At 45.4% G+C, this 20,683-nt stretch overlaps 1 protein-coding gene across 1 annotated transcript in view; it reads left to right on the plus strand.

The window, feature by feature from the left end:
• The window catches only part of LOC144605022 (mitochondrial 10-formyltetrahydrofolate dehydrogenase-like), a 125,199-nt gene that overhangs the window by 46,247 nt on the left and 58,269 nt on the right, over positions 1–20,683 (plus strand). Inside the window, exon 6 of the mRNA XM_078420063.1 lies at positions 4,368–4,457. Within this exon, the coding sequence (XP_078276189.1) occupies positions 4,368–4,457 (90 nt within the window). The remainder of the gene's footprint in view (positions 1–4,367; positions 4,458–20,683) is intronic.

Here is a 20,683-nt window from a genome sequence, read left to right on the forward strand (position 1 = left end):
TCGTCTTATACAAATGCAACATGACCTCCTAACCTCTGTACTCAATACGCTGACTGATGAAGGCCAATGTACCAAAAGCCTTTTTGACCACTTCTCACAAAGATCGTGCCAATCAGCTCATCTCCACTTCAGTGGGCAGCACGGTGGTGCAGCGGTAGAGTTGCTGTCTTACAGCGCCAGAGACCCGGGTTCAATTCTGACTGCAGGTCCTGTCTGTACAATGTGTCTACATTCTCTCTGTGATTGCGTGGGTTTTCTCCGCCTTATACCAGCCTTCTGTTGTTGAGCCCAAGTCGGTACTCTGCATTGTGATGTTTGTAACCGAACCACTCACCAAGTTTAGACACAAAATGCTGGAGCAACTCAGTGGGACAGGTAGTATCTCTGGAGAAAAGGAATGGGTGATGTTTTGGGTCGAGACCTTCTTCACCAAGTTTACCACCTTTGGCTAACTTGGAATGCCTTCCTCACTTTCTCGCTGTTCTCAACTGAATCATCTTACCAACAACTAGAGAGCAGCCCCAGGCTACCATCTCCCTCATTGAAGATCCTCAGACGATCTTTGATCGGACTTTACTGGACTTGCGTTATTCCATTTATCGTGTATCTGTAAACTGTGACAGCTCGATTGTAATCATGTATTGTCTTTCTGGTGACTGGATAGCACGCAACAAAAGCTTTTCACTGTAGACAATAAACTAAACTAAATTAACTAAACTAAAGCTTTTGTTTTTGAAGGTAATGCTGCTTAAAAGTGGCAAATCAAGAAAAAATGTTCTGCCATTTTCTTGTTCCCTTTTAGCTGACGGGAGTGTCACCAAATTAAGTCATACACAGCGTCCTGGTGTGGTAGACTGGGCCCAAAGGATGTTACAGGAAGTGATTGCACAGGGTTGGGTAGAATTCAAGAGGGAACTGCAGATTTTCATGTGTAAGAAGGAACTGCGGATACCTGTATATACCAAAGATAGACACAAAAAGCAGGAGTAACTCAGCAGGTCAGGCAGCATCTCTGGAGAACATGGATAGGTGACGTTTCACAGAGTGCTGGAGTAACTCAGCGGGTCAGGCAGCATCTGTGGAGAACATGGATAGGTGACGTTTCACAGAGTGCTGGAGTAACTCAGCGGGTCAGGCAGCATCACTGGAGAGAAGGAATAAGTGACGTTTCGGACCTTTTCTTACCTCCAGTTTCCTCCCCTATATTTTTGTCTGAAGAAGGGTTTCGACCAGAAATGTCACCTATTCCTTTTCTGCAGAGATAGACAATAGAAAATAGACAATAGGTGCTCCCTGACCATCCCTGGTCAGATGCTCCCTGACCAGCTAAGTTACTCCAGCATTTTGTGTCTATCTCCAGATTTTCATGCTGGGTATTGTAGGAATAGCAAGTAGAGGGTGGGGAGGTATTTTTAAGAGATCCGGCATGGAAACAGGCACTTTGTTCCACCAAGTCCATGCCGATCATCAATCACACATTCCAATTATTTCAATGTTATCCCATTTTCTCATCCACTCACTGCACATTAAGGGCATTGTTTTACAGAGGCCAATTGACCTGTAAACTCGCACGTCGTTGGGTTGTGGGAGGAATCCAGAGCACCTGGATGAAACCCATGCAGTCACAGGGAGAACGTGCAAATTCCACACAGACAGCACAGGGTTAGGATATTACCGGGTCTCTGGCACTGTGAGGCTGCTGCTCTATAAGCTGTACCTGTGTGTCACTCTTCCCATGGTCACAGTGTCATACAGCCTTCAGCCCAACTCGTCCAAGATGCCCCATCTAAGCCGTTTGGCCGCATTTTGCCCATATCCGTCTAAACTTTTTGTGGTCACTGGCTGGGTGAGGTCACGAGGGGCAAGGGGCGGTAACGTCACCTTGTCCCTTATTTGGGAGTGAGATAGTTGGCAACCCTACCCCTCACACACTCAAAGGATAAAGTCCTAACTTGTGCAATTGGTCTCTAAAGCTCAGGCCCACAAGTTCTGACAACATCCTTGTAAATCGTCTTTGCACTCTTTCCAGCTTAATGACATGCTTCCAACAGCAGGGTGAACAAAACTGAAAACAATCCTCCAAATGCAACCTCACCAACGTCTTATACAAGTGTAACATGATGGTTTCTTTAAAAAGCCTTCTTTACCACCCTATCTCATGTGATGCCACTTTCAGGGATCTGTGTACCTGTACTCCTACATCGCTCTGCTTTACAACACTCCCCAGGGCCCTACCGTTCCCAGTCCAGGTCCTGCACTAGTTTGGCTTCCTAAAATGCAACATCACACTCTTATCTGCATTAAACTCCATTAGCCATTCTTTAACCCACTTGCCCAGCTGATCAAGACCCTGGTGTATTTTTTGATGACCATCTTGATGATACTTTAATGTCATCTGAAAACATACTAATCATGCCTTTTACATTCCCATCTAATCATTGTTATAAACCACAAACAGCAATGGGCACTGATCCCCGTGATACAATGTTAGTCAAGTCTGAGAAACACCCTTCCACCAACACATAGAAAATAGGTGCAGGTGGAGGCCATTTGGCCCTTTGAGCCAGCACCACCATTCATTGAAATCATTGCTGATCATCCACAATCAGTAACCAGTGCCTGCCTTCTCCCCATATCCCTTGATTGCGCTAGCCCCTAGAGGTCTATCTAACTCTCTTTTAAATTCATACATTAAATTGGCCTCCACTGCCTTCTGTGGCGGAGAATTCCACAAATTCACAACTCTCTGGGTGAAAAAGTTTCTTCTCACCTCAGTTTTAAATGGCCTCCCCTATATTCTTAGACTGTGGCCCCTGGTTCTGGACTCCCCCAACATTGGGACCATTTTTCCTGCATCTAGCTTGTCCAGTCCTTTTATAATTTTATACGTCTCTATAAGATCCCCTCTCATCCTTCTAAACTCCAGTGAATCCAAGCCCAGTCTTTCCATTCTTTCCTCATATGACAGTCCCTCCCACCATCCCAGGGACTAACCTCCCTTTGTTTCCCTTCATGGAGCCAATTCTCTATCAGTTGACTATCTCTCCCTGGATACCATGTGTTCTCAGCTTCCAGAGCAGCCTATTATTCAGAACCTGTACAAGGGTACAAGAGTTGCTGCCTTACAGCACCAGACACCCGGGTTTGATCCTGACTATGGGTGCTGTCTGTACGGAGTTTATACGTTCTCCTCGTGATCTGCGTGAGTTTTCTCCGAGTGCTCCGATTTCCTCCCACACTACAAAGACTTACAGGTTTGTAGGTTAATTCGTTTGGTTAAATTGCCCATTGGCTGTAGTATAGTGTTAATGTGTCTGGTTTGGCTCAGCCACCAAGCACGACATCCGGAGGCTGCAACGGATCATTCGCACAGCTGAGAAGGTTGTTGGCTGCAACCTTCTCCCCCATTGACGAATGGGGGCCAGGAATGCAAGGGCCAGGAAGCGAGTGGGCAAGATCATCTCTGACCCCTCTCACCCTGGCCACAAACTCTTCGTAGCACTTCCCTCTGGAAGGCGACTCCAGACTGTCAAAGCAGCCACAGCCAGACATAAAAACAGCTTTTTTTACCATGAGTGATTGTTCTACTCAATAACCAAAGTCTGTAGTCTCTTTTTTGCACTGGTTTATTTTCACCCACATGTTTAGACCGTAATGTTGTATCCTTATTGTTTTGATGTGTTTATGCTTTATTCTTAATTGTTAACTGTATGTTTGTGTTGTCATTTGTGAGCAGAGCACCAAGGCACATTCCAATATCTGCATACTTGGCCAATAAACTTATTCATTCATTCATGTGCGGGGATCGCTGGTCAACGCAAACTCGGTGGGCGCTGTATCTCTAAGACTGATTTTTAAAACTTTTTTTTAAACTTCAAAAGCCCTGCTGAAGTCACATAGACAATCTCTTGAGCCATGCACTTATTAGCTTGGTTATAATCAAATTCGTGAGACATGAATTCCCACGTCAAAAACCATGTTGACTATTCTAATCAGTCTCTTTCTATCCAGATATCTTCTCCCTAAGAATCCTCTCCAGTAACGTACCTACTACAGAAGTTGGGCTCACTGGTCTGTAGTTCCCAAGCTTTTCCATGCAGCCCTTCTTAAACAGAGGCACAACATTTGCCACCCTCCATTTATCTCGCTCCTGACTGTTATTGTTAATAGAGCTGAACTTGAATCATTTAAAGCACCAGTGTGTGTATATTGACAAAGCAGTCCTAACTGGTGAAAAATTAGGAATAATGTTGTTCCAGGTCAGGTGCCGATGAGAGACCTCCTTATTTTGGTTGTATCTCATTAGGCACGGATATGGTGTTAAGTGGATTCATGAACTTAGGTTCCATCTGTTATTTTTTCTTCAGATTAGCTGGGATCAGTCGGCAGAGTCGATCCATAACTGGATTCGTGGTCATGACAAAGTACCAGGAGCGTGGACAGTCATCGATAGCCAGGTACCTTCACACCGACCTCTCTGTATTCCTGTGTTGTGTTGGGTTCTACCATTGTCAAGCAATGTACCTTAAAAGTCATTGTGGGTCAAAACATCTCCATTCATCTGGGATATGATGTAGTGTGGTCAGAATGTGGGTGTGTTATTGGAATACAATTGCCTCAAGTGCTTGAGTGAATGACCTCTAGTGGTTCGTGTGTTAAGCAGTTTCCTGAGTATGCTGAGGATGCTGGATGTAGTATTGATCTGGGGACTAACACAAAATGCTGGAGTAACTCAGCGGGGCAGAAAAGGGATAGGTGACGTTTCGGGTCCAGACCCTTCTTCAGACTCTGAAGAGTCTCTTTGAATGTGAAGATGGGCGACCTGAAACATCACTTATCCCTTCTCTCTAGAGATGCTGACTGACCCACTGAGTTTCTTCAGCATTTTGTGTCTTGTCTTCGTTTTAAATGAACATCTGCAGTTCCTCCCCACACATGTGATCTGGGGACTAACTGGCATGTAATTATATCCATTGGGATACCTTTATCTTTGAGATAGAGTTGGTTACATTTAGGACTCTAGCACGTGTTGTATAACAATACTCTCAGTAAAGGCAGACAAGGTAAGTAGTTGGAGACGTATAAGGATACAAGGAAAACGGAGAGCTGCAGTGCAACTAGGCCGAAACCTTGTGCAAGTTAACAAACATGGTGCAACTCGTGATGTGTTCAGTATTGACACACAAACATAGAAGCAGGATTCGGAAAATGTGCAGATGTTGGACTCTACATAATCATAACTTTGCAGCTTAAAACATTGGCGATAAGCTGCTGAAGGGGTTTACACAGATCACCGTGTGAGTTAAGAAGTACAGTGCCTGATAACCAGAAGTACATGAGAAATATATTTTAATCCCTGCCAATTACCTTTTTGGACCAAAATGTGAACTTCATTAATCTGCACTGATGTGGGCAAAGTCTACCGCAAAACCTTGCGGGCGGCACGGTGGCGCAGCGGTAGAGTTGCTGCCTTACAGCGAATGCAGCGCCGGAGACTCAGGATCGATTCTGACTACGGGCGCCGTCTGTACGGAGTTTGTACGTTCTCCCCGTGACCTGCGTGGATTTTCTCCGAGATCTTCGGTTTCCTCCCACACTCCAAAGACGTACAGGTTTGTAGGTTAATTGACTGGGTAAATGTAAAAAAATATTGTCCCTAGTGTGTGTAGGATAGTGTTAATGTGCGGGGATCGCTGGGCGGCGCGGACTCGGTGGGCCGAAGGGCCTGTTTCCGCGCTGTATCTCTAAATCTTAAAAAAATCTAAATCTAAAAAAATGTACATAGAAACATAGAAAATACGTGCAGGATGAGGCCATTCGTCCCTTCGAACCTGCACCACCATTCATTGTGATCATGGCTGATCGTCTCCAATCAATAACCCGTGCCTGCCTTCTCCCCATATCCCTCGATTCCACTAGCCCCTAGAGCTCCATCTAACTCTCTCTTAAATCCATCCAGTGATTTGGCCTCCACTGCCCTCTGTGGCAGAGAATTCCACAAATTCACAACTCTCTGGGTGAAAAAGTTTTTTCTCACCTCAGTTTTAAATGGCCTCCCTTTTATTCTAAGACTGTGGCCCCTGGTTCTGGACTTGCCCAACATTGGGAACATTTTTCCTGAATTTCTAGCTTGTCCATATAATTTTATATATTTCTATAAGATCCTTCCAAACTCCAGTGAATACAAGCCTAGTCTTTTCAATCTTTCCTCATATGACAGTCCCGCCACCCCAGGGATCAATCTCGTGAACCTACGCTGCACTGCCTCAATTACAAGGATGTCCTTCTTCAAATTAGGAGACCAAAACTGTACACAATACTCCAGATGTGGTCTTACCAGGGCCCTATACAACTGCAGAAGAACCTCTTTACTCCTATACTGAAATCCTCTTGTTATGAAGGCCAACATTCCATTAGGTTTCTTCACTGCCTGCTGTACTTGCACGCCAACTTTTAGTGACTGGTATACAAGGTTTGCGTGCTATTGTATGTTCTTTATTAGTACCTGCACTGATGTACAGCACTTTGGCCAATGTGGGTTGTGTTTAAATGTGCTATACAAGTAAAATTGACTTGACTTGACATGCGAACTGAGCAAAGGTGTTCAGCGAAACGATCGCCCAGTCTACGTTTGGTCTCGCCGATGTACAAGAGTTCACATCTTGAACAACGGATACAGTAGATGAGGTTAGAGGAGGGGCAAATGAACCTCTGCCTAACCTGAAAGGACTGTCGGGGTCCTTGGATAGAATTGAGGTTGGATGTATGGGGACGGGTGTTGCATTAGCTGCGGCTGCAGGGTAAGGAACCTGGGGGTGGTTTGAGTGGGAAGGGATGGGTTAACCTGGGAGTTACGGAGGGAACGGTCTGCAGAAGGCGGATAGGGGTGGAGATGGAAAGATGTCTCGTGGTGGGATCTCGTTGGAGGTGTCAAAAATGTCAGAGGATTAAGTACTGACAACACAGAACAATTAAATTCTTACTTGCAGCTGCTCAACAGGTTTATAAAACAAAATACACACAGATTAAACATAATTTAAAAAAATTAAACACATTAATCATCACAATACTAGTACAAAAATAACCCTGAAGTCCTCTGTGCAACCAAAGACAATCCAGAGAAGTTCATAGTTAAGGTTAAGGTGTAGTTCAAGAGCCTAATTATTGTTGGAAAGAAGCTATTCAACCTGATACTCTCAATTTTCAGACTCCCACACCATGTTCTGATCGTAGCACAGAAATGAATGCGTTGCCAGGGTGATGTACATCTTTGATATATTGGCTGCCGTTTTGCTCTTCAATGGTGGGGAGGTCAGTAACCGTGGTGGACACGGCAATGTCAACCACTCTCTGCAATCTCCTTTGTTCCTGGGCGTTTGAGATGGCAAACCAGGGCATGGTGTACCTAGCCAGTATTCTCTCTACTGTTCACCTGTAGATGTTCAAGAGACTATTCATTAGCATACCAATCTCCTCAATCTTCCAAGGAAGTATCCAAGAGGCTGATCTACACCTCTTCCAAGAGGCATAGATCAGCTTTCTTTGTGATTGCATCCATGTGCTGGGCCCAGGACAGATCTCTAGCGATATGCAAGCCCAGGAAGTTGAAACTGTCAACTCTCACTACCACCAACCCCTCAATGAAGACACGTTTGTGAATCCTCTACCTTCCTCTTCCAAAGTCAACAATCAGCTCCTCGGCTTTGCTGGGTTTGAGAACAAGATTCTTGTTCTGGCACCATTCAATCAGATTCAATATATCACACTATTATGTGTTATGAGAGCATAGAACAATACAGCACAAGAACAGGCCCTTCGGCCCACTGAACATCATGCCAAGTTAAATTGATCCCATCTGCCTGTACATGATCCATATCACTCTATTCCTTGTACTTCCATGTGCCTATCTAAAAACCTCCTAAACGCCACAATCATATCTGCCTCCACCACCACCCCTGGCAATGTGCTCCAAGCCCCCACAACACTGAAATCATATCCCAAAGAATATTATCCAACAGGTTCCCATGCACTGTCGCGAGGTTTACTGGTCTATAATTTCCTGGATGATCTTGACTTCCCTTATAGAGCTGCATCATGACTTCCTGACCGAAACATTGAAACATAGAAAATAGGTGCAGGAGGAGGCCATTTGGCCCTTCGAGCCAGCACCACCATTCATTGTGATCATGGCTGATCGTCACCAATCAATAACCTGTGCCTGCCTTCTCCCCATATCCCTCGATTCCACTAGCCCCTAGAGCTCTATCTAACTCTCTCTTAAATCCATCCAGTGATTTGGCTTCCACTGCCCTTTATGCCAGAGAATTCCACACATTCACAACTCTCTGCGTGAAAAGGTTTTTTCTCACCTCAGTTTTAAATGGCCTCCCCTTTATTCTCAGCCCTTGTCCCCTGGTTCTGGACTTGCCCAACATTGGGAACATTTTTCCTGCGTCTAGCTTGTCCAGTCCTTTTATACTTTTATGTGTTTCTATAAGATCCCCTCTCATCCTTCAAAACACCAGTGAATACAAGCCTAGTCTTTTCAATCTTTCCTGATATGGCAGTCCCGCCATCCCAGGGATCAATCTCGTGAACCTACGCTGCACTGCCTCAATTACAAGGATGTCCTTCCTCAAATTAGAGACCAAAACTGTACACAATACTCCAGATGTGGTCTCACCAGGGCCCTATACAACTGCAGAAGAACCTCTTTACTCCTATACTGAAATCCTCTTGTTATGAAGGCCAACATTCCATTCCAGTTTGTACATTCTCCTCATGACCTATGTGGATTTTCTCCAGGTGCTCTGGTTTCTTCCCACACCTCAAAAACATCCAGATTTGTAGATTAATTGGCTTCGTAAAATTGTAAATTGTCCCTAAAGTGTGTAGGATAGTGTTAGTAGTGTACGGGTGATCGCTGGTCAATATGGACTTGGTAGGCCGATGGACTTGGTAGGGATCGCTGGTCGGCGCGGACTCGATGGGCCGAAGGGTCTGTTTCCGCGCTGTTACTGAAACGAGTTTCAGCGAGCTTTGCACTTGCTCTGTCTCCTTCTGTTCTATACTTCTCGGTATCCCTGCAATAATAACGTGTTCCCATGCCTTTACTCTCCCCATTCCCAGCTGACCCGTAGTCTTCATCTTATTATCAGCAGGGCACAGCATTGTGTGGGCATTACTGAGCCCGGCTCAACTAATGGAGTGCACCATAATAGACCATCTTTGACCCTGTGTTAGACTGTGTTGAAATCTTTGGACTTCCTACTGGATGGTGAAGTCATCGTCATCCATTCCCCTTAGAACATAGAACAGTCCAGCACAGGAACGAGCCCTTCGACCCACAATGTTTGGGCTGAAAATGATGCCTAGCTGAACTGAGCTCATGTGTCTGCACGTAATCCATATCCCTCTATTCCCTGCACTTCCATGTGCCTATTCAAAATTCTCTTGATCATCACAACTGTATCTGCCCCCACCACCACCCCTGGCAATGCATTCCAGGCCCCCAACACCCTCGGTTAAAAAAAACTTGCCCCGCATATCTCTATTAAACCTTTCCCCTCTCATCTTCTAGCCCTGCCCTCTAGTCCTAGAGTCATAGAGTGACACAGTGTGGAAACAGGCCCCTCAGCCCAACGCCCACACTGGCCAACATGTTCCAGCTACACTAGTCCCACCTGCCCACATTTGGACAATATCCCTCCAAACCTGTCCTATCCATGTACCTGTCTAACTTTTTCTTAAATGCTGGGATAATCCCTGCCTCAACTACCTCGTCTGGCAGCCTGTTCCAAATACCCACCACCCTTTGTGTGAAAAAGTTACCCCTCAGATTCCTATTAAATCTTTTCCCCTTCACCTTAAACCTATGTCCTCTGGTCCTCGATTCACCTACTCTGGGCAAGAGACTCTGTGCATCTACCCAATCTATTCCTCTCATGAGATCACTCCTCATCTTCCTGCGCTCCATGGAATAATGTCCCAGCCTACTCAACCTCTCCCTATAGCTCAGGCCCTCTAGTCCTGGCAACATCCTCGTAAATCTTCTCTGTACCCTTTCCAGCTTGACAACATCTTTCCTATAACATGGTGCCCAGAACTGAGCACAATACTCTAAATGTGGCCTCACCAATGTCTTGTACAACTGCAACATGACCTTCCAACTTCTATACTAATCCTCTGGCTGATGAAGGCCAATGTGCCAAATCCTTTTTGACCACCTGATCTACCTGCGACTTCACTTTTAAGGAACCATGCACCTGTACTCCTAGATCCCTCTGCTCTACAACACTACCCAGATCCCGACCATTCACTGTGTGGGTCCTCCTAGATCCCTCTGCTCTACATCACTACCCAGATCCCGACCATTCACTGTGTGGGTCCTGCCCATGTTAGCATTCCCAGAAATGCAACACCTCACATTTCTTGCATTAAATTCCATCAACCATTCCTCAGCCCACCTGGCCAATCGATCCAGATCCTACTGCAATCGTTCACAACTATCTTCATTGTCTGTAAAACCACCTTCTTTTGTATCATCTGTAAACTTGCTAACCTTGCTCTGTACGTTCTTATCCAAATCATTATGTAGTTGACAAATAGTAACGGGCCCAGCACCGAACCCTGAGGCACACCACCAGACACAGGCATCCAGTCCGAGAAGCAACCTTCCACCACCACCCTCTGCTTCCTTCCATGAAACCAATTTTTTATCCATTCAGCTATCTCTCCTTGGATCCCATGTGGTCTAATCTTCAGGAGCAGCCTACCATGTGGAACCTTGTCAAGTGTTGGACATTTCCACCCTGAGGAAAAATATTCTGACTGTCTACCCAATCTATACTTCTATCTCCCCTCCAACGTGACAAAAAAAACAATCCAAGTCTCTCCCTGTAGCTGAAACATTCTAATCCAGGCAGCATTCTGGTAAGCCTCCTCTGCACCCTCTCCAAAGCCTTCACATCCTTCCTGTTATGGGCGACCACAACTGCACGCAATATTCCAAATATGGCCGAACTAAAGTCCTGCATCATGATATCCTTACTGTTATATTCAATGCTCCTAATAATGAAGGCAAGCATACCATATGCCGCTTTTACCACTCTATCTACTTACATTGCCGTATTTAATGAGCTATGAACTTGGACTCCCAATGTCCCTCTGCACATCAATGCTGTGAAGGGTCTTGCCATTGACTGTATACTCTCTTTACATTCAACCTGCCACAGTGCAACACCTCACAGTTTGCTCGGGTTAAACTGCATCTGCCATTTCTCTGCCCATTTTTGCAGCTGATCTATATCCCACTGTGTCTTCTGAAAGACATCCTCACTGTCTGAAACCCCTCTAAATTTGTGGCCATCAGCAAACTTACTCACCAACCCATCTACATTTACATCTAGGTCTTTTGTATACATGACAAACAGCAGCGGTTCCTGCACAGTTCTCTGGGGAACTCCACTCGTGACAGACCTCCAACTGGAAAAAACACCTTCCACCACAACCCTCTGTCTAGGATGAATAAGCCAGTGATGAATTCGTATGACCAAGTCATTGTGAATCCTGTACATCTTAACCTTCTGGAGCAGCCCACCATGACGGACCTTATCAAAAACCGTACTCAAGTCCATGTACACAACTTCCACTGCCCAACCTTCATCAATCTGCTTCATCACCTCCTCAAAAAAAATCAATTAAGTTAGTGAGACACGACCTGCCTGCTCTCCCTAATTCTCTTCCAAATGGGAAAATCATCGAAACATAGAAAACAGGTGCTGGAGTAGGCCATTCACCCATTCGAGCCAGCACCTCCATTCAATGTGATCATAACTGATCATCCGAAATTAGTACCCCGTTCCTGCTTTCTCTCCAAATCCCTTGATTCCGTTAGCCCTAAGAGCTAAATCTAACTCTCTCTTGAAAACATCCAGTGAATTGGCCACTGCCTTTCTAAGTATCACTTGTGTTTGATAACATGAACCAACCTTTGTCATTCGAGAGCCTGGGGTTTGGCATCTGCTTTCCATTCATGGCCGGTACCTGTATTTTCCCAATGCTAACGACAAAGTGTGCAAGTGAAAGGATATTATGATGAAGAAGGGATCAATACGGATCGGTGCCCGTTGGTTGGCATTGACCTGATGGGCCGAGTGGCCTATTTGCAAACTGAATAACTCCATGGATAGATGCAATATGCTGGACCTCTAGCATGCTGGACTGCCTTCTGTGACAGAGAATTCCACAGATTCACAATTCTGGGTGAAAAGGTTTTCTCTCATCTCAGTCCTAAATGGCCTTTCCCTTATTCTTGAACAGTGGCCCCTGGTTCTGGACTCCCCCAACATCGTGAACATTTTTCCTGCATCTAGCCTGTCCAATCCTTTAAGAACGTTATATGTTTCTATAAGATCCCCTCTCATCCTTCTAAATTCCATTCCAGTCGACCCATTCTATCCTCATATGCCAGTCCCGCCATCCCGGGAATTAATCTGGGAAGAGAAAATCCTATCTCGAAGAATTCTCTCCAATCGTTTTCTTACCACTGATGTGAGGCTCACTGTCCAATAATCCCCTGGATGCTCTCTACCTCCTTACTTAAACAAAGGACCACTACTTCATCCTTGAATATTGATTGAATATTTTTAATCTGTGTGAATAAAGTTACAGCACTTTCACATTGCTGATTTTGAGATAATTCAAACACTACAGTATTTAATTGATCTTGACTCTATGTATAATTCATTAATTGCTGAGATCTTGCAGTTGAGAGCTTAGCAAAGACACTAAATATTGATACAAAGTAGCTCAGGCAAACTCACCCAAAAAGGATGGGTGACGTTTTGGGCCACAACTTTTCCTCAGACTGTTCAGCAGTCTGTAGAAGGGTTCCGACCCGAAAGGTCACCCATCCCTTTTCCCCAGAGATGCTGCCTGACCCGTTGAGTTACTCCAGCAATTTGTGTCTTTGGGATAAACCAGCATCAGCAGTTCCTTTCTGCACAAGCAAAGACACCATTTGGCTTTTGAGTCTGTTGAACTCCTCTGAAGTTCAGTTCTGTTGGCCACACTTCAGATATACTGTTCTTTTCCCCATATTTCTGCAATTCCTTGTTCCCTTAAGGTATTTATTCAGTTCCCTTTGAAGGTGATCATCGAAGATTTAAGTATCCTTTTGACGTCCTTCCTGGTTTTTGTTGGCCAGTGTTGATTCTTTGTCCATCTACACTTCAGCTGGAGTGTATTATTGTCAGTATTGTTTCTGAAAGTTCCTTGGAAGGTCTGTAATTGGGTCTTGTTCTCCTTTGAACATTGAGCATCGTGTTGTCACTGCCTTGGCTATGACCGTCAGATCCAAGGACATCAGAGCACTTTCATGGCGACTTGTCTTTCCTCCATAACTGCAGTAACTACCTACAAATGGCTGACCTTGTCATGGAGTTCTTCAGTTTGCAAGAAGGAACTGCAGATACTGGTTTACACCGAAGATGGACACAAGAATCTGGAGTAACTCAGCGGGTCAGACGGCATCTCTGGAGAGAGGAATAGGTGACGTTTCGGGTCGTGACATCTGCTCAAGTGAGAAGTCTGATGAAGGGTCTCGACCTGAATCGTCACCTATTCCTTTTCTCCAGAGATGCTGCCTGATCTGCTCAGTTACTCCAGCATTTTGCATCTATCCATGGAGTTATTCAGTTTGCAAATAGGCCACTCGGCCCATCACGTCAATGCCAACCAACGGGCACCGATCCGTATTGATCCCTTCTTCATCATAATATCCTTTCACTTGCACACTTTATCGTTAGCATTGGGAAAATACAGGTACCGGCCATGAATGGCAAACCCCAGGCTCTCGAATGACAAAGGTTGGTTCATGTTATCAAGCACAAGTGATACTTAGAAAGAGCAAAATGACAAAATATTTATTTTTTACTGTCATCGTGTTAGAAGAGATGTCATTCACTCTCTGTGTGTAAACAAAAAAAGTCACCCCTCGGATCACCTTGAAAACTCGTTCCATTCACCTTTAACCTACCTGTTGTTTTTACAATTGGGAAATTCCATTTTCAGAATGGCAGGCAGTGGTGAGTGGAGTGCCGCAAGGCTCAGTGTTGGGGCCGCTGCTATTTACAATGGGGTTGCTCTGATGGTAAGGAATGATATTCATTCCCTTGCAAGGGGTGACATAGAATCAGGAAATGTTGAATCAGTATGGATAGAAATGAGAAATTGTAAGGGTAAAAAGACCCTAATGGGAGTTATCTATAGGCCCCCAAACAGTAGCCTCGACATAGGGTGCAAGTTGAATCAGGAGATAAAATTGGCGTGTCAAAAATGTAATGCTACGGTGGTTATGGGAGATTTCAACATGCAGGTAGACTGGGAAAATCAGGTTGGAAATGGACCCCAGGAAAGAGAGTTTGTAGAGTGCCTTCGAGATGGATTCTTAGAACAGCTTGTACTGGAGCCTACCAGGGAGAAGGCAATTCTGGATTTAGTGTTGTGTAATGATCCTGATCTGATAAGGGGACTAGAGGTAAAAGAGCCATTAGGAGGCAGTGATCACAACATGATAAGTTTTACTCTGCAAATGGAAAGGCAGAAGGGAAAATCGGAAGTGTCGGTATTACAGTATAGCAAAGGGGATTACAGAGGCATGAGGCAGGAGCTGGCCAAAATTGACTGGAAGGAGGCCCTAGCAGGGAAGACGGTAGAACAGCAATGGCAGGTATTCCTGGGAATAATGCAGAGGTTGCAGGATCAATTTATTCCAAAGAGGTGGAAAGACTCTAAGGGGAGTAAGAGACACCTGTGGCTGACGAGGGAAGTCAGGGACAGCATAAAAATTAAGGAGAGGAAGTATAACATAGCAAAGAAGAGTGGGAAGACAGAGGATTGGGACTCTTTTAAAGAGCAACAAAAGTTAACTAAAAAGGCAATACGGGGAGAAAAGATGAGGTACGAGGGTAAACTAGCCAATAATATAAAGGAGGATAGCAAAAGTTGTTTTAGGTACGTGAAGAGGAAAAAAATAGTCAAGGCAAATGTGGGTCCCTTGAAGACAGAAGCAGGGGAATTTATTATGGGGAACAAAGAAATGGCAGACGAGTTAAACCGTTACTTTGGATCTGTCTTCACTGAGGAAGATACACACAATCTCCCAAATGTTCTAGGGGCCGGAGAACCTAGGGTGATGGAGGAACTGAAGGAAATCCACTTTAGGCAGGAAATGGTTTTGGGTAGACTGATGGGACTGAAGGCTGATAAATCCCCAGGGCCTGATGGTCTGCATCCCAGAGTACTTAAGGAGGTGGCTCTAGAAATAGTGGAAGCATTGGAGATCATTTTTCAATGTTCTATAGATTCAGGATCAGTTCCTGTGGATTGGAGGATAGCAAATGTTATCCCACTTTTTAAGAAAGGAGGGAGAGAGAAAACGGGTAATTATAGACCAGTTAGTCTGACATCAGTGGTGGGGAAGATGCTGGAGTCAATTACAAAAGACGAAATTGCTGAGCATTTGGATAGCAGTAACGGGATCATTCCGAGTCAGCATGGATTTACGAAGGGGAAATCATGCTTGACAAACCTACTGGAATTTTTTGAGGATGTAACTAGGAAAATTGACAAGGGAGAGTCAGTGGATGTGGTGTACCTCGACTTTCAGAAAGCCTTCGACAAGGTCCCTCATAGGAGATTAGTGGGCAAAATTAGGGCACATGGTATTGGGGGTAGGGTACTGACATGGATAGAAAATTGGTTGACAGACAGAAAGCAAAGAGTGGGGATAAATGGGTCCCTTTCGGAATGGCAGGCAGTGACCAGTGAGGTACCGCAAGGTACCCCAGCTATTTACGATATACATTAATGACTTAGACGAAGGGATTAAAAGTACCATTAGCAAATTTGCAGATGATACTAAGTTGGGGGGTAGTGTGAATTGTGAGGAAGATGCAATAAGGCTGCAGGGTGACTTGGACAGGTTGTGTGAGTGGGCGGATACATGGCAGATGCAGTTTAATGTAGATAAGTGTGAGGTTATTCACTTTGGAAGTAAGAATAGAAAGGCAGATTATTATCTGAATGGTGTCAAGTTAGGAGGAGGGGGAGTTCAACGAGATCTGGGTGTCCTAGTGCATCAGTCAATGAAAGGAAGCATGCAGGTACAGCAGGCAGTGAAGAAAGCCAATGGAATGTTGGCGTTCGTAACAGGAGTTGAGTATAGGAGCAAAGAGGTCCTTCTACAGTTGTACCGGGCCCTGGTGAGACCGCACCTGGAGTACTGTGTGCAGTTTTGGTCTCCAAATTTGAGGAAGGATATTCTTGCTATGGAGGGCGTACAGCGTAGGTTCACTAGGTTAATTCCCGGAATGGCGGGACTGTCGTATGTTGAAAGGCTGGAGCGATTGGGCTTGTATACACTGGAATTTAGAAGGATGAGGGGGGATCTTATTGAAACATATAAGATAATTAGGGGATTGGACACATTAGAGGCAGATAACATGTTCCCAATGTTGGGGGAGTCCAGAACAAGGGGCCACAGTTTAAGAATAAGGGGTAGGCCATTTAGAACGGAGATGAGGAAGAACTTTTTCAGTCAGAGGGTGGTGAAGGTGTGGAATTCTCTGCCTCAGAAGGCAGTGGAGGCCAGTTCGTTGGATGCTTTCAAGAGAGAGCTGGATAGAGCTCTTAAGGATAGCGGAGTGAGGGGGTATGGGGAGAAGGCAGGAACGGGGTACTGATTGAGAGTGATCAGCCATGATCGCATTGAATGGCGGTGCTGGCTCGAAGGGCTGAATGGCCTACTCCTGCACCTATTGTCTATTATCTATTGTCTATATTAATGATTTGGATGAAGGAATTAGAAGTAAAACACTAGCAAGTTTGCAGATGACACAAAGCTGGGTGGCAGTGTGAACTGTGAAGAGAATGTTAGGAGGTTGCAGGGTGACCTGGACAGGTTGAGTGAGTGGGCAGATATATGGCAGATGCAGTATAATGTAGATAAATGTGAGGTTATCCACTTTGGCGGCAAAAACAAGGAGGCAGATTATTATCTCAATGGTGTCAGGTTAGGTATGGGGTAAGTGCAGCGAGACCTGGGTGTCCTTGTACACCAGTCACTGAAAGTTGGCATGCAGGCAGTGAAGAAAGCTAATGGCATGTTGGCCTTCATAACAAGAGGTTTTCAATATAGGAGTAAAGAGGTTCTTCTGCAGTTGTATAGGGCCCTGGTAAGACCACATCTGGAGTATTGTGTACAGTTTTGGTCTCCTAATTTGAGGAAGGACATCCTTGTAATTGAGGCAGTGCAGCGTAGGTTCACGAGATTGGCGGGACTGTCATATGAGGAAAGATTGAAAAGACTAGGTTTGTATTCAATGAAGTTTAGAAGGATGAGAGGGGATCTTATAGAAGCATTTAAAATTATAAGGGCACTGGACAAGCTTTTTGCAGGAAAAGTGTTCCCAATGTTGGGGGAGTCCAGACCAAGGGCCACAGTCTTAGAATAAAGGGGAGGCCATTTAAAAATGAGATGAGAAGGAGCTTTTTCACCCAGAGAGTTGTGAATTTGTGGAATTCTCTGCCACAGAAGGCAGTGGAGGCCAAATCACTGGATGAATTTAAGAGAGAGTTAGATAGAGCTCTTGGGGCTAGTGGAATAAGGGATATGGTGAGAAGTTGGGCACAGGTTACATGATTGTGGATGATCAGCCATGATCACAATGAATGGCGGTGCTGGCCCGAAGGGCCTAATGGCCTCCTGCACCTAGTTTCTATGTTTCTATGAAATATTCTAACTCCCTGCACCATGTATGCTCTTTATAATTTTACATCCCCATCAGGCCAGAATCAGTTCATCCAGCAGCCTCCTTTGCTCCAGGAGAAATAATCCAAACCTCTCCAGTCTCATCCTGGCCATTCCCTCTTCTCCCTTCTCCCATCGGACAAAAACTACAGAAGTGTGAAAACGCAAACCTCCAGACTCAGGGATACTTTCTTCCCATCTGTTATCAGGCAACTGAACCATCCTACCACAACTAGAGAGCGGTCCTGAGCTATTATCTACCTCATTGGAGACCATCGGAGTATCTTTAATCGGACTTTACTGGACTTTATCCTGCACTAAACGTTATTCCCATTATCATGCATGTTGGAATCTGGAGCAAACTAAGTTGTTGGAGGAACTCAGTGGGCCGAGCAGCATTTGTGGGGCGAGGTTTTCTCCAAAACTGCAAGTGTTGAAAGAAGATGGCCAACAGGTAGACGTGAGAGGAAAAGGTGAGATAGTGGCTGGTTGTGGGTAAGAAGGAACAGTTGAAAGAGGGGACAAACCAGACGTACAGGTTTGCATGTTACTTGGCTGTGGTCAAAATTATAATTGTTCGTGGAGTGATGGGCAGGTGGAGCAGGGTGAGGGAGAGGGGAGACGGAGGTAAGCAAGTGATAGGTGGAACCAGATAATGGAGGGACGATGGGCAGATGGAACAAGGAACGATGAATCATAGAGTGATACAGTGTGGAAACAGGCCCAACCTGCCCACCCGGCCAACATGTCCCAGCTACACTAGTCCCACCTGACCGCCTTTGGCCCATATCCTTCCAGACCTGCCCTGTCCATGTACCTGTCTAACTGCTTCTTAAATGTTGGGATAGTTCCAGCCTCAAGTACCTCCTCTCTCAGCTTGTTCCACACACCCACCAGCCTATGTGAGAAATTGTTACCCCCTCAGATTTCGATTAAGTCTTTCCACCTTCACCTTAAACCTATGTCCTCTGATTCGCGATTCCACACCGACCATCATGCCCCATGTACACTAGTCCCACCTGCCTGCCTTTGATCCATATCCCTCCAGACATGCCCTGTCCATGTACCTGTCTAATTTGGGCTAGTCTCAGCCTCAACTACCACCTCCGGCAGCTCATTCCATACACCACCACCCTTTGTAAGAAGGTCTGAGAAGAGGATAGGATAAATGACCCAAGGCAACCCAAGGAGAGATATGTGTGGGTGATGGGCTGATGGAACAAGGTGTGGGACTGTGAAGATGGGGCTGGGATGGATAGAAGAGAATCAGACCATGGTGGACTGGTGGGAGTGGGAAAAGAACACAGGATTGGAAAGTTTACTATTCATACCAATTCCCCTTCCCATTCTCATTGAGCTGTACGTCCTTGGCCTTCTCCACTGCCATGCTGAGGCTAACCACAAACTAGACTCTGTAGTCTACAGCTGATGGTATGAACATTGAATTTTCCAAATTCAGGTATCCCATTCCCCCTGTGTTCCTTTCCCACTTCTACTGGTCCATCCAAGGTCCCTCTCCCTTAGTTCACACTTGAATAAATGAAAACTTTATTGTCACATGTGATTAGTCACAGTGAAATTCTTTGCTTACATACCTTGCCAAGGTATGCAATAGTCGCCCATCAAGGGCACTTCCCAAGTTACAGATCCGCCCCCACCCCCCCCTCCCCACAGCAGCTCCCCCTTTGCTCCCACAGAGCTGGGCCCTTCAATCTCTACGCTCAATATACATCCTAGAAGGGTCTCGACCTGAAACATCACCCATCCTATTTCCCCAGAGATTCTGCCTGCCCCAGTGAGTTACTCAGCATTTAGTGTCTATCTTGGGTTTAAAGCAGCATCTAAAGTAGGAAGTTCCTTCCTACACATACATCCTACTCCGTTTGACTTTCCAAAGTGCATCATCTCATACTTGTCCCAATTTAAATTCCACCTCAAACTCTCTGCACAACTTTACACAGATCTGTATCGACTGTAATCTCCAACCACCTATCTCGCTCTCCACTATACCACTAATTGTTTGTGCCATCAACAAATTTACCAATCTTACCCCCTACTAGGGCGACACACTGGCACAGCCGGTAGAGTTGCAATCTCACTGAGACCTGGGTTTAATCCTGACCTCAGAATTTATGTGTGAAATTTGTATGTTTTTTCTGTGACTGTATGGGCTTCCTCTGGGTGCTCCAGTTTCCTCCCACACTCCAAAGTCGCGTCAGTACGTAGGTTACTTGACCTCTGTACATTACCCCTCGTGTGTAGAATAGATGAGAAAGTAGGATAACATAGAGCTAGTGTGAACTAGTGATCAATGGTTGCATGGAATTGGTGGGCTGAAGGGCCTGTTTCCATGCTTCATCTCTAAATTGCTCTCCCATCTAAGTCATTAATGTGACCCACTGTCATAGAGTGTTGCAGCGTGGAAACAGGACCTTCAGCCCAAATTGCCCGCATGACCAAACATGTCCCATCTACACTAGTCCCACCCGCCTGCTTATAGCCCATATCCCTCCAAACCTATCCTATCCATGTACCTGTCTAAATATTTCTTCAACATTGGGATAGTACCTGCCTCAACTACCTCCTCCAGCAGCTTGTTCCATACACCCACCACCCTTGGTGTGAAGGCTCTCGACCCGAAACATCGCCCATTCCTTCTCTCCAGAGATGCTCCTGTCCCGCCGAGTTACTCCAGCTTTTTGTGTCTATCTTCAGAGAAGCAGAGTTTGGAATTGCAAGAGCCTTGTGCTGTGGGGGTGGGATAGGGTGCAGGTTCCTCTTGGGTTCCACCATTAGCAAGGCTCTGCAGGTCTTGAGAGCCTGGTACCTCCACTCCAGTGCAGTGATCGTCCCAGTTTATTCCATGCAGTT

Source organism: Rhinoraja longicauda, chromosome 23 (genome assembly GCF_053455715.1).
Source record: "Rhinoraja longicauda isolate Sanriku21f chromosome 23, sRhiLon1.1, whole genome shotgun sequence".
In the NCBI taxonomy this organism is placed as follows: Eukaryota; Metazoa; Chordata; class Chondrichthyes; order Rajiformes; family Arhynchobatidae; genus Rhinoraja; species Rhinoraja longicauda.